Here is a 17870-nt window from a genome sequence, read left to right as displayed (position 1 = left end):
GAACTAAATTTGTACTATTTAATCATTTCTGTAATGAGAAAATATGTGATAGTGATTTAGTGGTTAGTTCTACTGTTGATCATTCCAGATATTTTTTGTGGGAAAATATTGAAGAAATTTTGGCTTAAAGGCTCAACTGAACTGCTAATTCCTGGTTCATGTTTCACATAAAGCTAATTGTTTTGTTCCAATATTTTATATAAAATTATCCCATGGGAAATAAAGTGGAGTCTCTGGAGACCTCTAGTGTTTTCATTTACAATTTATACTGGATTATCAGCTGTACAGCAGGTAGTGTAAATGAGATAACTTCTGTAAAAAGATTGCAATGTGAATTGGTGCAGCACAGAAGAAGAATTGACTATATATCTGGAATAATCAGAACTAAAGGCAACAGTTAAAAGGATTCAGTAAAAATTAAATTTAAAAAATAATGAGGAGCTAATTAGGAAAGATTTGGTGAAGTATGAAGTGGTAGGTAATTGCCATGTGGAAATGTGAAGTTAACCCATATGTGGCCTCTTCACTCCGTGTCCCTCACAAAATCCAGAAAATCCGCAAAATTTCATTTGTCTGGACTCTTTTCCATGTGCTAATATCGATGTATGTATCTTGTTTAACACAGAGATGTTGCCAAGAATGCTTTGTTGCGCTGGCGTGCATTTATCTATTGGACATTCCTAGGGGTGTTTGATGCTGTGGTATTTTTCTTTGGTGCCTATTTCTTGTTTGAAAACACAACTGTAACCAGCAACGGACAGGTTAGTATTGGATTTGATCAGATTTGATGAAATATAATTTTCTAAATGTCAAGTGTTCAGTCATTGTGAACACAGTTTAATTGTGTTCTTTAAGATTTCCAGCACAATGAGACAACTGTTTTGTAAATTACGGTGAGATACATGGGTTGTCTGTCTAGCAATCTGAATTATGTAGTAGAAATTCTGTATATCAGCAAACAGTGGCATGGGACTAGATAAAATTAAAGATAAATGTACATCATATATTTCAAGTATTCCTTCAGAATCACATGGTAACATTTCTGGTTTGTGCTTAACACATCGATGAATATTTGATTAACTGATTAACTGTGTATTCAGAAAAGGTACAGGTGTTATGAGTGGTCACACAAGAGCTTAAATATAACAGGCTTTTAAAATATTAAAAATATTTTTGCATATAGCAGCTTAAAAATATTCTATCTCTATTTGCTTTGCAGTCACATGAATGCAAATTTTAAGGACCTTTGCATTTTATTTATTTTACCCATTGATATTTTGGTCTATTTTATTTCTGTGCTTTTTTTTTTCTTTTTGCTACTTGCTTCTCTTCCTATCCTCAGCTAATGACAACCAGCACTCACATGGTAAGACTACTGTGGATTTGTCATGATATCCATTTCATCTTTCACTGTTCTTTAATTAAACTGTTAATTAAAGAACAGTTAAATATCTCCTACAGTTATTTAAAAATATTATTTAAACCTATTAATAGAAATGTTCTTTATTGCTACTCTGTAAGGTCTTAAAATCTAAAGAACTTATATAGGGTATAAGTTATATTAAGGTATATGAGGAATACTAAAACAACAAGAACTTTCAAAAAATGGGTAGTTTTTCTGCTTCCTTGCATTTTATTATTGTTCTGTGCTTCTCTATAGCCTGTATTTTGTTCCTGCCTCTGCTACAGAAAATGTATTATAATTTATGCTATAATATGCTTCAAATGCTTTAGAAAAGACTCACAAAGTGTGAGACAAAACAAATTTTGTTATTTTTCTTTACTCACCTATAAACTAGAAGTATACATTTTCTAGAAAAGCAGTATCAAAGTATCTTTAAATACCACCTTGTGACAATCACCAGTGAAGTGAACTTTTGTTGTGTGAGAGACTATGTTAGCAAGTTAATTTCTCTAAGGATTGAATAACCTTCCTTTAGACATAAGTGTACATTGTAGTACTTCTTCTGATACATGATCTTCTCTCTTCTTACAATAATGTTCTCTGCTAAATACAAAAAAACTGCATCAGTTCATATCTGCAGTCCTGAAAATCAGTCTTTTCGTATTTGTACAAATATTATTAATGCTAAATACTGCAAATATTCTGACTAGGTTCCTTTTTAAAATCGTTAGCACATTTTGATGCATTTATTAAATTAAATCATTGAGGAAGTTCTAAAACCACACTATTGCCCAATTCCCACACTTGGAAGGTGTATTTCTAGAATTAGGTGCCCATGTTAATACTGGATAATGAGGTTCTTGGCCTGGTAAGAGATTCAGATGAGAGTGTCAGAGTGGTTTAGAAAACTCAGTACCATTCAGCGTGTATGCGTGTGTATGTAAAAAATGTATAAATGACTGTAAGAAATACAGTTTGCATTGCAGTTTTAAAAACCTGAAGTTACTGTTCAGGAATAGTCAGAGATACATGCATCCGTTGGTATATACATACATGAATGCTAGTGGGTGTTGGTCTTTATTTTGAAGTACTTAAATTATGTTTATGTCTGGAAAAAGTCTGTGAAAGATTTAATTTGAAAACTTTACTGCAACAATATATGCTTAAGGTAAAACGCAGGTAAAGGGATAAAAGAGTTAAGGGGAACGCTAATACCGTAAATGATACAAGATGATCCAAGTTGTGTTTCAAATTATTAAAATGGGTGCTGAATCAAAATTTTGTAAATTTTTTTCTTTGCTGAACTAATCACCATTTTTACAAAACTAGTAGAAATCAAACAAGTGAGTGTCTTTTACTTGAATTACTTCCTGTGTCAGACCAGAATTGACATATCATTCAGCTCACTTCCACATAAGCCCCCAGTGTTTTTTTCAGTACTTACAAATTTGGTTGAAACTGTCTGAAGAGTGATGGTACTCAAATACCAGAAAAGTGTATTTTTAATTGCTGAAATTTACTCCATAAATGCCTGCTTCACCCATTTCCTGGTTAACAAAACTAAGATGACAAGGATTGGTCTTACTAATTGTTACAAATTTGTGTGAGTGCTTGGTGCACAATGATTCAGTTTGGCTCTAACATCAGAGTTGGTGTTGTATAAAATATAGCCAGAAACCAATTACATGAGGAAGGTAAGAGGAAAACAAGGCATTGTAGAAGTGATTACAGATTGTAAATGTCATCTTAGTTTACCCATGTAATGAAACATACTTCATCTGTGATTTTTAATTTTAACATTTGATGGACAATGGTTAAGTTAAAATGAGTAACAGAATGGAAAATTTAAACCAGCAGGAAGATAAGTGAGAAAAGCAATCTACAGGAACATGGAAAATACAATGAATACAGTCACAGAAGGAGAAGGAAGCCTTGGATAGGCTGGGAGCAGATCACAGAAAAATATTAGTTAATATGCTGGATGTAAACAAGAAAACTTATAAAAGCACAGTTTGGAACCTCAGGACATGAATAATATCCTGAGATACTGAAAGCGCCATCAGCTTTTTTTAACTGTTTCATTCCATATTATTCTGCTTTCCCTTCTGTGTGTCTAAATTAGCAGCCTCTTGGAGCCTGCAGGCCTTATGCAATGACCTAGTAGCCTGAGCCAAAAACATCTAGGTGAAGGGTTTAGTTGCAGCCTGATGTTTTCCATTTTGCCTGACACCTAGAGACACAAGAGAATTGTCTCAACTTTTTTTTATCTAGCAGGTTTTACTGGTAATATGGACACATTGTTCAGTATCCAGAAACTCAGACTGATGAGCCTGTCCAAGAGATGCCTGATACGGCATGAGAGTTCTGGAACATTTATCTGAAAGAAGAAAGTCAATAAGTATGGGCATAATTTGAAGTTCCTAAACCAGTTTCCTGCCACATTTTGAGTACACACAAAACAATGTAGCATAAACATGACCCCGTCAAAATCAAATTATACCAAAGTAGAACTCAGATCAGAAACCTGAAGATATTCTGCAGTTCATCGTGTTTTCCAAACACTTGATTACACATTTAAAATAAACTAAATAAATGAAATTCCCTAACCTTCACGCCATGTGCTTCAGCTCCTTGACCAGCTATCCTGATGGCCTTCCCCTGGAGTTGCTGCCATATGTCAATGCCTTTCATGTACTTGGAGACACAAACTGAAGACAGTTCTCCAGAGTGTGGCCTTACGAGTGCTGAATAGAGGCAAGGAATCACTTTGCTTGACCTGCTGGCTCACCAAAACTTTACAATATCGACTTTCTTTGCTACAAGGGTGCATTTCTGGCTTGTTTTAAACTTGTCCACCAGGACACCCAGATCCTTTCCTGTTTTCTGCAAATCCACTTTCCAGCCAGGAGCCTATACTGGCTCGTCAGGGTTTTTTGCTCCTAGTGCAGGATCTTGCATTTGTTGAACTTCATGAGGTTCTGTCAGCCCATGTCACCAACCTGTTCAGGTTCTCTCATTGCACCCCTGCTTTCGATCATTTCAACTGCTTCCCTGCAACACAATATCATCCGCAAACTTATCGAAGATAAAAGACATTAAACAATATTGGTGCTAGGATCAACCCTGGATGAACATCGCTAACTACCACCAACTATTTGGACTTCATACTTCTGATCACATCTTTGTGGTGACATCTCTGCCTGGAAGCCCAGCCAATTTTCCATTCACCATGTAGTATGCATATCCTAAAAGTATATCATCAAGTTGACTATAAGAATGCTATGAAAATCTGTCTCGAAATTCTTGCAGCCTTTTACTAGAGGCACTGAAGAATTACTACATTTGGCATATCTAGAGAAACTCATTTATAGAAAAGCTAACAAAAGTAGTCTTGTCGTGAGTATGAAAAACAGGATAAAAGATTAATTTGGGTGGCCTAATAACTGAAACTATACAGACAGCAAATATTTACAGATAATGTTTTGTAGAACATTAATAAAAATGAGATGAAGAATGGAGACTGAACAGCTTTGAAGAGCAGGAGAGAATATGTTTCACTGGTAGCTGAAAGTTTTGGTTCTGACACAAATGTTGTAGGAATCAAAAGCTGCCATTTCTCAACTGGTGACATATGTGAAATGAATGACAGACAAGTGTTCCTGTCAGAAAAGCATCCATAGAAGCAGGATTGGTAGGGATACAGGAAAAACTGGCAGCAGCGACACTGAGAACATACCAGTGCTGAGAACGACCAGTGCTGTCGTGCCTACAGATGTTACTGAATGCTGTGATCTTTTCAATTGATAAGATACTTGCATGTAACTCGGTGACTGGATTTGCACAAATCTGTTTTCTCCACTGACATCAGTGTCCTTGGGTAACAAGGGAAGCTTTTATCTGAATCACAGAATTGTTGGTTGGAAGGCAGCTCTGGAATTCATCTATTTCAGCTTGTGCTAGAAGCAGGATTGTTGCCAGCACTAGATCAGGCCAGTCATGGCTTTGGCTGAGTCTTGAATCAAGTCCAAGGATCAGGATTCTATGATCTGTCTGGGCAGCCTCTTCCAGTGCTGCATTACACTTACAGTCGTTTGGGTTTTGTTTGTTTGTTTGTTTTTTCCCCTAACATGCAACCTAGGTCTCCTAAACATGCATTTTTTTTGGCCCTGGATCCTTGCATCATCTATTACCTATTACTAAGAAGAGTTTGACTACATCATCCTTGTAAATCTTTTTCTGTAGGCAGCTGCTGTAGGCAGCTGTCTAGGTTATGCATTAACTTATTCTTCACCACACTAAGTAGGTCTCTTTCAACCCTCTCTTCTTAGGAGAGCTATAGATCTCCAGCTGTCCTGGTAGCCTTCCACTTGACCCTTCCCAATTTTTTCGCATCCAGATTCAGCCTCACCATTGCTGAGTAAAAGGGAATAATAAACTTTCTTGATCAGGTAGATGAGTTCCTGCTAATGTTGCAGAGTTTGCAGTTCGCCTTATTTAGAGTGAGAACATACTGTAGAGTTGTATTCAGCCTAAAGTCCACTGTAACCCCATTGCAACTTCCTTTTTAGCAGGGCCGCTGCTCAGCCGGTAGTAGTACCTGCTTCCTCAGCTTTGAAATGAAAATGCTGCTGGAAACCACTAAAAAAATATTCAGCCTTGCTAAAATCAAAATAGGTTACGTCTGCTGCTCTCATGTCAACTACATGGCCAGTTATTTTGTCATAGAAGGCAATCACATTGATCAGATGTGATCTGCCATTGGTAAATCAATGTAGAGTACCCTTGATTATCATTTTATCCTTGATATGTATGGATTCTAACAAGATATGATATTTCCAGAGATCAAGATGGGACTGACTGGCATGCAGTTCACTGGGTCTTCCTCCTTCTCTTTTTGTTTTCCTATGGAAGATGGTTCCTGAGATCTCAACATTTCTCTCTTTAAAAATTATTTGCCTCTGTTAGGTACCCTTCTGTTTTATGGCTGTCATTTTCTCAATAAAACAGCCTATTTCCTTAAAACATTCTGTCCAGGTCTGCTGCTTATTTTCCTAACATTCCTCTGGACCTTGAATGTGGTCATCTCATAGCTGCTGCAGTCAGTCCAAGCAATCGTCTGTGACCATATTCACCACGACTTCTTTCCTCCATCATCACAAATGATACTTTCTGATCACGTGAAAAGCTGAAGTGTTTTCATTTCATTATGCAAGGAGGGAGAAAATTAACTACAGTTCAGAAGCTCTACATCTTAAAACGATATGTAGAAATTTATGTATTTAATATGGCTTCGTTGGTTATCCTTGTCCTATTCCTACTTGTACTGCTAGTGATCCATATAACACACTTTTGAACCTCTGAAAAATCCAGGAATCCAAGGAGGGCAGAGAAGTGAGGTCAGAGAAAAGATGGTGGATAAGAAGATTCATGAAATTACTGCAGTTCATTTGGAAATCTCAATAACTCATTAACTGTGCTACACTTTTTTTTCTTTTTTTAAGGAATATACCCATGACCTTTGGGTTAAATGCATATATTGTGTGCTTTTAGTGTAGTGTGTACACACAAGAGCACAATAGAACATACAGGTTGTTGCTTAGTTTCAGTTCATGATACAAGGGAATACATGAGCTTTAAGTGTTTCTTTCTAGACAGCTCATGATACAGTGTGAGATATAGCCCGTAACTGATATTACAGTGTAAAATATAGCCTCTGCCTATCTTTTACAGATGTTTGGAAACTGGACCTTTGGAACATTGGTGTTTACTGTGCTTGTATTCACAGTTACATTGAAGGTAAGGGATGCTACATTTTTTCAGTTGAAACTTCCTGGGTGGCAGTTTTCTCCTTGCTGCTTACTAAGATCAGTTTCACTTTACAATTTTCCCCTTTGAGTTTAATTTGTAAGTTTTGCCATCTGTGCCTTCTTAACTGTGCTCAAAAATGAAAAGCTTTTTTGTTAACTAATTGTGTGTAGAATCCTTACCTTTTCAGGGTGGGTAACTTTAGTTCACTCCTACTGAGTATTCTGTTGCTTCTTGATAGTAATAACAAATCTGTTGTTTTTTCAGCTTGCGCTAGATACACAATATTGGACATGGATAAATCACTTCATGATCTGGGGATCACTGCTATTCTACATTATCTTTTCTCTGCTCTGGGGAGGAATTATTTGGTATGAACTCGAGTATAAATTGCATTGCAAATATTATTTCAGAAATTTAACAGAGCTGTTAGATACTTTTCCCCCCAAATAGAGTTCAGCTTAGCTTCAGAATTTCCAATAGCAGTCACATTTTAAACACATCAGTAATGCTGGTTACAGAATGTTCAGGTCTTCTTTCATTGAAAAATATTCTTAGAGAATAGGCTACTGAAAGTATTCTTAGAGGGGACTAGGAAAAGAAAAATATCAGACTGTAGACTGTCACTAAAGCTATCTCAGTCAAGCTCATCTCAATTGTCTGAAGCAAAATGTCACAGAGTAGGTCAAATCTCTGCTGCCTGGGGCTAGCCAGTCAGCAAGTGTCTTCAGGAGAGCTCCTTGCAACAGTCTCAACTAGAGCCAGGGAATAAATTAACAGTGAAACCATGTGGGTAACCAGGGACGATGTATTTGAGGTCATTCCTTGACCTCTTTTGTTTACTAAAATAGATTTACCCTAAATGTCTGAGCATCTACTTGTCTTTTCTTCCTGGTAAGAAAATAAACTTTCTAAAAAACAATATAACTCCTATTAAAAATAGCAATAAAATATTAAAACCTTTTTTTCTTAGTCTACATTCTTGAAATTGAATTGTTTGAGGGAAATACAGGTTCAGGTTCTTATTATGCCTGATTGCCATCAGGAATTTAAGTTCATGTCTCTCACCTGCAGAGAGTTCCTAGGCACAGGGTCCCCTCTTTTAATCTCTTCTGCTGGAGCTTGTTCTACTTTGTATGCATAAGCAAACATGTAGAGGAACCGTAGATAAAACAATGACTAGTTGTTGCATGATAACTGAGATGTTATTTAACTTCGAGTGAGGATTTGAATTACAATAATTCTTTTCCAATGAGTTACCAGCTATCAATTGTTAGATAGCCAGTAGGCACTTTTTTTCTTTCTTTTTCAATAAAATCAGGTCTCAGTTTCTTCAGCATTGGAATGACTAGTTTGTAGACTATTTTTCCTGAAACTGACAAAGTCTTGCTTTGTGTTAGAGATGTCACTATTTACATGCAGCACTGTATTTTAACTTGCTTACTTTTCAGAATGCAAAAGCTTTTATCAAACTTTGGAAACAAACTGAAATACAGTTTTACTGGTATGGACTGGTATATAGTGGTATTTGGACTATTCTTATAAACAAATATTCTTGTTTGGTATTCTTCTGTATTTGGAGGGTTCTGTCCCCCATTTAGAGAGATGTCTAATACAGTATGTAATCACTGGCAATTGGGCATTACATTGCAATATTGCTCGAAACTGTCCACTAATCTTTATTTTCAGTAGACATGGCCTCTAATTCCAATTACTGTAAATATAGATGACTGGCATATGCCTTGAACCTTCATTATTGAAAACAGTAAGAAAATTTTATTGACCATAGAACTGCCATCAAGATACAGCGACATGTGCAGGTGAAAGCAGTAGGAGTAGGGAAAGAAAAAAAATGTGGTGAATAGGATAACAGGAGCTTAACAGGAAGCCTCTCTAGTTAGTGAGTGTCCAGATCTCACTTTGAGAAAATTGGGATGAACTAATTTGCACAAAGTGAGAAGGTGAACCTGCTCCATACCGTGATTGCCATTATATTTTTATTTCATTTATATGTAAATTTGCCAAGCATTTCTTTTGTATACTGAATTTCTATTTAATCTTTCCCACCAGGCCTTTTCTCAATTATCAGAGGATGTATTATGTGTTCATGCAAATGCTGTCTAGTGGTCCTGCGTGGCTGGCTATAATCCTACTCATAACTGTCAGCCTTCTTCCAGATGTTCTTAAGAAGGTTTTATGCAGACAGTTGTGGCCTACAGCAACAGAAAGAATCCAGGTAAAAATTATTGTTGTTGTTGTTCAGGCTTTTTTGTTTTTTTTTTTTTTTTTTTTTGTACCACAGGTTATTAATAGACTTCTCAAAAGTTTAGAGAAAAGCTTAGAACAAGGTTTCCTGATGTATGATGTACGTTATTGGTTGTTTACTAACCACTTCCAAATGATATGGTGAATAAAGGTATTTTTTATGTTTACCTAAAACCTGGGGCGAGCCCTGTGCCTTCTTACCAGTAACCATTGGGAAATCAGATGATAAAGATGGTGGGAGATGGGTATACATGATTTTTAATCTAAGAAAATGAAAAGGGCAGGGGCAATGAGGCTCTCGGTTTGGGTAGATCGGAGGAATGAAGGAGAAAGCAGGCCTGAATAATTCAAAGTGTGCAACAGGAAGCCAGGGAGGACAAATGGGCCTAAGCAGAGCCTTGAGTTGATCCTGTTGTTTTATTCAGGAGTACTGTCCACACCCATGATTTGAAGTAATTATCTTTTAAACCCTCAAAATGCATTTGCAATTAATCTACTGCATTAAGGAAACTTAATATAGCATTTAATATGGGCATTTTAGCATTTGTTGTCCGAACTTAACATAGTTGTTAGCTAAGCTAAATAAGCTAAGTCCAAATTAAACCCCGATAGCAAGGGAGCATGTCATTTTATTGAAATCCGTATTAGAGTTGAACAAGCATTTGCAATTCGATATCAGGGGAATTCTGCACCTGTGTGTGTGTTTATTGCTGAACAAAACCTATAATTTATATGCTTAAAATAAATGTAATGAATACAAATGTAATGAAATACAATTGTGTTGGTAAGGAATATGTAGTAAACTCATGCCAGCATTCAATTGTATTGATTAATCTTTGCATCCTTAGTAAATTATTTTATATTCATGCTATGCTTATTATAAAAATGAGTATTTTAACTTTATTTATATTCTCTTAAATGTTTTTCCTCTTTTACATTTCAAATTATATTTATTTTGCCTATTTAGATGCATTATCTCTAGAAAAAAAATCAAATATGTTTATCATAGTAAATTATGCATGCCTTGTCCCCACGAGAGGATTTTTTTTTAATCCGCTGTCGGTTTTCTTCCGATCAGGCCAATAGGATAAACTGTTGCATAAATAGAGATCAGCCATGCTGAAGATAGAAGGGAAAGCACAAGTTCTGTAGGATGTCTCCTGTAGGAAGTCTTCTGTAGGAAGAATAGTATTTGTCTGGGACCATCAGATTAACCCCCATCTGAAAGCTTTATCTGCATTTTTGGCTTCAGCAAACTTTGATATATTGCATTTACTAAAAGATATATAAATGATGACGGTATTGAATTTGAAACTTGTGTTATTCCCTTTGCTCTTTTCAGCATATAAACTGCTAATGATAGCTTAAATTAATGAGATACCAGTGATTGCATGTTGAGATTAGTTAGTATTTTAATTTCTCCTAGAAAAGATAGTTGACATTAAAAGGAAAGGAATAGAGGAACTTCACTTCTAAGGAAAAATAAAATTTTCTCTTTGGCAAAGGTAAAAAAAAAAAAAAGTTCTAATATCTGTAAAGTAAAACTATTTGCTATTGCTTTGCATTCCTTGAATATATAGAATTATGAAATGCCCTACTTTAGACAAGAATATGGCATTTCCAGGCTGATCAGCATTTAGCACTTTTTTCTATTTAAATAGCTTTAATAGATGCCTGTATGGTATATACGCTACTTGTAGAAGTTGCTCAGTGTAGTTCTACATTCTTTAACAATTTAAAAATTGAAAGAGTGAATGTGGACGGGTTAATGCAAAAAAAAAAAAAAAAGAAAGAAAAAAAAGCCCTAGCCAAGGTACTGTAGCCTTTCTCATTGGCATTGTATGTTAGTGCTGGAAATGAATCAGCTGTAAAGCAGACTTTTTGGCTTAACATTGGCGATTTTTTTTTTTTTTTAAGATTTAGTAGAAAGTCTTTGGCTTTTAACGAGATATATCCCTTGTGTTTCTTCTTCCTCTCTCTCTCTCTCTCTCTGTTTCCTCCTGTCTTCCAATCCGTTCTGTCTAAATAACTGCTACCTTGCTTTAATCATAAATGATGTGCACGGTTACTTCCTACAATCTTCTGGGAAAATCAGAGTAAACATCAGTGCCTTTCTGTTGAGCAGTCCACCATCTTTATGCTTTCTCAGACTTCAAGCAGTCTAAGTTTCTAACGGAAAAAAGGTGACTTTTTTTCTGCCTTTCTGCATGCTTGGCCATTTCATTCAAAGGACAGTAGAAGGTTTATCATCAGAAGTTATTTACCATACTCATTGTCTCCATTTGTGATTCACATGTCAACTATACTTTAAAGAAGATTACTTTTAATATAAATTTTTCCTTCTTCTATTTATCACAAGGAATCTATGGATCATTATCACAATCCATCACTATCACTACTCTGTCATTTTTGCCACTGTTATTACTGGATTTTACATAATGTTTCTGCCTCAAGAATCTAAGATTCTTAGATTGCCATTTTAATCATTGATATATCTGTAGGTGAATGCATGTTGTGACTAAATGGAATATTCACCACACAAAAAAACGTACTGGCTATGTTGATGTTGGCTTAGTACAGAAAATGCGTTACTGGAAGATACTGAATCAATCCTTCAAATATATAGATGTATTTCCTCTGCTGTTATGGAAGAATATGCAGCTTTTGGGGTGCAAGCTATTTCTAGCACACCTTTTCAGAGCAAGATTTCCTTGTATTCCATTTTATGAAACTCTGTGATTCTTAATAGAAAAAAATAGCCCATGATCCAAAAGTAATTTAATAACAAAATAAAAAAAAGCTAGTAAATTTTGGCTTCACTGAACTTAATAAGAAAGCTCTTTTTCACTGAGTAGTAGGACACTATTGGTTTCCACTGCAAAATTTATATCCTTGTTTTTTAACTAGTTAAGATTAAAAAATACATTCATACATTTTCTCTCTGCTTCTCCCTTCAAAAATGTATAGTCAATAAAATGACAAACTACTTAAATCACTTGGAAAACACACAAAGTAGTTTTCAGTATTGAATATTTTGGATAAAACTGTCTTGTAGGTTCCCTAGGATTAGTTCAAATGGGCTTTTAACCAATTATTTCTAAACTTTTAAGACCTTTTTAAAACTTTTTAAACTTAAACTACAAAACTTTCTTTATAATAAAGAACTTCTGGAAGAGTTATCAAATAAAACACAAGACTAGCTATAAGCTAGTTTTTGTTGGGCTAAAACATTGGTTTTGCAAAAGCTTTGGAGGAATCTGTTGTCTAATGCAAGCCAAAACCTGCTCATGTCTCATACATGTGACTGTTTAACCCAATGCATCAATATGAATATTGTTCTTTAACTGGAAGAAAAGTCCAGGGCATTTCAGCCTTTAATTTTAATAAATGGGTTTTTTTTGTTGTTTTTTTAATAGACCCAAACCACATTAATTGGTTGTGGAAAATATAAATTACTCTCTTTTCATATTTTATTGTCCCTTCAAATAACAGTGTTTCAGTAATCCCAAATATTTTTGAAGTGAAATACCAGCTGTTTTGATTGTGAGCTGTAAATAACTTCTGTATTTTAATTCCTTTTTAAGGAATGTTTTTCTTTTTCTCTTGGCTTATGACTGACGGTTTTTGACTTTACTTTCGCTTTAGTCACAAGCTCAGACCATCAGCCCTGTTACGAAATCTCTGCCCTTTGTGGCTCCTGGGGAAACCCAGAGCGGCCCTTCTGCTTTAGGAAGCCTCTCTGGGGGTTGCCATCTCCTGTTTCTCACAGGACTTCGCTTCTGTTCAGCAAGTGTGCTCTTAGCAAACTAGTGACCAGTAAAGTATTGCCTTTGTCATGCAGTGGGCTCCCCTTGTTTGGAAAGCAAAGAAGCGGGATCCTGCTGTTGCCATGTTTGAATCCCGTGGAAGAAGTTACCTTGGCAACTGCCCTGCCCTCCTTCACCACATTGTAGTGAATAAGCTGCAAGTCAGGCCTCATTTCATTGCCTTCAGTCAGCCCTCTCTTCATTACCTTCACGTGCACTCCGCCGTAGGCCTGGGACATAGTGGAGCAGGACATCCCCTCTTTAACTTGCAATCCCTGGGCTGCCTAGGTAAGAGCACCTGAAAAGAAATACTGGGCCACTGTGGCTGCCCAAATGCCCTGTAGGGTCCTGCTGTAGGTACAGCACTTGTACATGGCTTTATCAAAGCAATGGGAGCTCTCGGTACAGGCCATTGTCAGCGGGGGAGAACATACAGCCCACAGTGGTTGTGGTGCAATTTAAATACGTTAGGGAGTAATTAAATATTTTTTTAAAAATAAAGTTTGGATTGGAATCAGAAACATTCTCAGGGAAGCTCAAAGGATTAACGCCAGGCTTGAGAAACAGAAACTTTGTTTTACACTGAATAACCTTTTTATTTTTAAATCTATCAGAAAATCTGTCACTTTACAAGGAGCTGGTACAGTAGTTAAATTTGTACCAAATGGTTAAGTTCATTCACATTTCCCTCGTGTATTCAGCAAGAGTCTCAGTGTTTTTCCTCATCCTTGCAGAAGAGTATGAGACATAAAACAACCCTAAATGCACTGGCGAGCAGCGATGGGCCGCTTCTTGAAGGAAATCTTTCAGCTTCCGAGGCATAATTAGATCAAAACTAGGTAACAGTACTGTACGTGTTGCCAGTTTGGATTAATTTCTATTGGTGAACTGTGCTTTTTTACAAATCAACTGTTTCCTCCAGAGTTTTTGCTGTACTTTACCAGTGTTGATATAAAATTACTGTATTTTACTTGAATAGCTTAGTTTTTGCAAGAGGTAATCCGTATCTCAGGTAAGATCTTTCTGTCTCAGACACTTACTAGTGTAATAGAAAGCAATGTATCTGCATGAATCAATATACCTGTACTAAAGTCTTTTTAATACATGGGGTTTTGTGTGACATCTCATTTATAGAACTGCAGCCATTGTTGCAGAATGCATTCACATTACACCACAGTATAGAATATATGAAGTCAGAAGTAATTCTCCCTCATTAGCACTGTCATATCTCAACTTCTTGAATACATACATAGACCAAATAGAGACAGTAAGAGCAAGATCTAACAGGAAGATAATTATATGAAAGGAAGCAAGTTACATGTGAGTAGGACCTTGTATTAGGAGACTGGGGCTCTATATCTCACAGCATCTACCAAAATAGTATGGTCTCCCTAGACCAGGGCATCGATGCCTCACTCCCTCAGGTAACACGATAGCATAGTAGTCTTGCCAGACATCTGAAATGGGAGCCTAAGGGGTTAACTCCTAAAGCCTGGCAGTGTAAGGGGATGAAGACATGAGAACATTACAGAATGAAGTTCTCTGCTTTACATTATCTCCTTGACCTAACACTGGTTACACTAGCAAGTGTAAGTAAAAAGTTAACACTTCTACATCTCCGTCTGGTTGCCATGTGTGCTGCCGTCCCTTCACACTCTCTTGACCCTAAAAAACAACACACACGAATTAAGTAAAGGAGCAAAAGTGCCCATAGGTGAGGAGGACAAATGCAATGTAATGAGGTGATGTGGTAGAAAGAGAACTATAGGGCTTGAAGGTAGGTGAAGGGATTCTTTTAACTTATTTTTAAAATCTGCTAGATGAGAAGTTGTAGAATGTCCCAACTTCTTTGAATACTGTTAAGCACAGAAGATTAAAAAATAGCATGTCTTGGAATCCAGCATTTTGTGTGTGGAAAAAAATACATTTTTTTTATAGAGATAGTTATGGTGTGTTTGATGTGTTAGGTGTAAAAAACTAAAGTGTTTTACTTTGTAGCTGGAGGAACAGAAAATTAGCAGATATTTGTGTTTGTATTTGGTCTATGTATGTTTTCAAAGAAGCCAGGCAACACTGATAATGAATAGTTTGGTACAGTTGGCTCACTCTCTCTTCCCGCAGTAACTGTTGTTAAGACAGCTTTCTGTGTGATCTTAGTTGTGTGAGTAATGTTTTGAGTTTGTGATTGACGTAAAAAAAGGTAATATTAAATCTCAGGCAAATTTCTATAAACTTTCATCATTAATATTCCCTCTCCCACCCTAATTCCCCTTTTTTGCTATTTTGTTGATATTAGCAGGGAAAGAGAAAGTGGATGACAGAATATTACTGGTATATATATATAGTATTAACGAGGAGCTTGATTAATGCCATTGGTTTGAATAATGCCTATAATGTAGGCATTAATGCATATTATTTCTTGAATATAATGCTTATAATTTCTTAAAGATGATCACATTACCTCCATAAACCTTTACCTGGAAATTGTATGTACAGTAAGCAAGGAGAATAGATAAACCTGATTTAGGAAGGTATTGTGCCAATTTCTTTCAGTCTGTGCATGTGTTCCAGAGTCTTGTCATGCAACTATGCTATTACTTTAGCCTTGTTTCTGCCAGAATATTGGGTGACCATGTAGTACAGGTAAATGTTAACTGATAATTAGACCCTGAGAGTACTGTGATGCATAGTATAAGTTGCCTTTAGAGATGCCACATGTAGGCTAACCAAGCGCAAAACTAGATCTTGCTTAAAAGTAAAAAAACAATGCATTAAATCACTGGCACTTCCACATATTATCACAAACCAGTTGTAGAGAATTCACTGTCTTTAGAAGTAGAGGGCAAAATAGTTGATTTTTCTTCTGTCTTCTCAAAATGTCCCCAAAATTTCCTGATTTCAAAAGGTCCAAGGTAAAAAGATATTACCAGTAGTCAGTGCAAAGTGCTGTATAAGCCTAGTTATAAAAAAAAAATCAAAAAGAATCATCTATATCTTCACCTCTTCTCTAAAAACACATTATCAGCTTTAGAAATTGTGTGTAAAATTACACCTGATTCTGTAGGTCTTAATGTAAAATTAATTTGTTGAAAGTGGTTGATTGCTCAACATCACAGAGGGATTATACTTTCATTTGAAACAAATAGTGATGATCTAGTGAGAAGCATTAATATGTCAAGAGTATAATAGCTATATGAAAAGGCATGATTTTAGACTTCTGGTTTTTAAATGATTTGTTTACTGTGTGTCTGTTTTTTCTTAACAGAATGCATCAAGGCACTGTCAGGACCACATCTCAGAATTCACACCTCTTGCCTGTCTGAAAAGCCCAAGATACAGGAGCAGTGACTGCAGCAATTCCCCAGCAAGAAGGTCTAATTCTCATTCTAAAAAAATGATGTTTACGCACTGGAAAGGCATTGATTATTCAGTACTTCCATCTGTCTTTGGCTACTCAAATAAGCATTGTCGTTCCAGTGCAGGCTACCGCTACAGTGGGTCAGGTTTGGAAACGTCCGTATGACAGAACACCAATTCAAGCCTTTAAAAACTGTTTTTGTTGATTTCTATTTTGCAAAAACAGGAAACAAACATGTCAGAGAAATATATTAAACTGTACTCGGCTTTTGCTGTCTGAAGTATATATTCAGACTAACAGGATCAAGAGCTATAAGTATGAAACCTTCCAGGCCAGTTGGCCTCTTCTATGTTTCAAACTACTGGAGCAATGAACAATCTGCACAGTCTGGTACTGTGAGACCGATAGCACTAAAAATTCGTCATTCTCTGTCAAGATTTTTATGCATTATTGCTTCTGTCATCTTTAGTCATTTTGTTTTGTTACTTGGAGTTATAGTTTCAGTCAGTGACCTACAATTTGAGATCAACAGTTTTAATTTTCAGCCAGAAACAATGACCTCAGTTATCTCCAATGAAAGTCTCCTAAAGCATATTTAACAAGTGCAGTTTCTGATTTTGCTCTGTTCTTTTTCTTTCTTTGCTCTTTCTGTAGAACAAACTGGTGTTTCCTCTGTGCAAATCTGCTTTCAAGAAACACTCTCTAATGCTCACTTCCTTGTAAGTGGCCAAATCAGGGCTTTGTATGGTTTTGAGTTAGTTTTCCCCTGTAGAAAGATAGGCAAAATAATTCTTGCAAAGCATATGCATTGTACAAAGTCAAGTTGGCTGTTAAATAGATAATTATGATCAGTGTCAGTGTCTACCCAAAAACTGAATGTAAGCATTTTGCCTAAAATGTCTTTGTGGATTTGTCAAAGAGAAAAATTAGCCAGAGCTCTCACTTCTTCTCTATCTCAATGATTTTAAAGTTTCCATAGTAAAAAACAAGCTTGTTTGTTTCTCCCTCCCCCCCCGCCCCGGCTTTTTTTTTTTTAAAAAAAAAAGGCTATTTCCCCCACCCAGATATGAGTCTTCTACTGTCTGGATCTCATCCTTTTAATTTTTTTGTTTTTAATTGTGGGGTTAACCACGGGCTAATTGGCTCAGCAGAGGTTATTGCTTGCGAAGCCAGGAGCGCACAACTGTGACCTTGGGAACGGAACCATCAGGTGGCAAATGGCTGTTCACTA

General features: G+C 36.2%; 1 protein-coding gene across 1 annotated transcript in view; it reads left to right on the top strand.

The window, feature by feature from the left end:
* Positions 1–17404, top strand: part of ATP11A (ATPase phospholipid transporting 11A) — a 76339-nt gene extending 58935 nt beyond the window's left edge. Inside the window, exons 25-29 of the mRNA XM_088530055.1 lie at positions 626–761; positions 7136–7201; positions 7478–7581; positions 9281–9446; positions 16547–17404. Of these exons, the coding sequence (XP_088386181.1) occupies positions 626–761; positions 7136–7201; positions 7478–7581; positions 9281–9446; positions 16547–16804 (730 nt within the window). The 3' untranslated portion in view covers positions 16805–17404. The remainder of the gene's footprint in view (positions 1–625; positions 762–7135; positions 7202–7477; positions 7582–9280; positions 9447–16546) is intronic.
* The last annotated feature ends 466 nt before the right edge of the window (positions 17405–17870 follow it).

The sequence above is a fragment of the Tinamus guttatus genome, unplaced genomic scaffold, assembly GCF_059628265.1.
Source record: "Tinamus guttatus ecotype Peru unplaced genomic scaffold, ASM5962826v1 Tinamus_guttatus_pri_ptg000030l, whole genome shotgun sequence".
NCBI classification, from domain to species: Eukaryota; Metazoa; Chordata; class Aves; order Tinamiformes; family Tinamidae; genus Tinamus; species Tinamus guttatus.
Note: the sequence above shows the minus strand (reverse complement) of the source record. Positions and strands in the feature narration are given on the sequence as shown.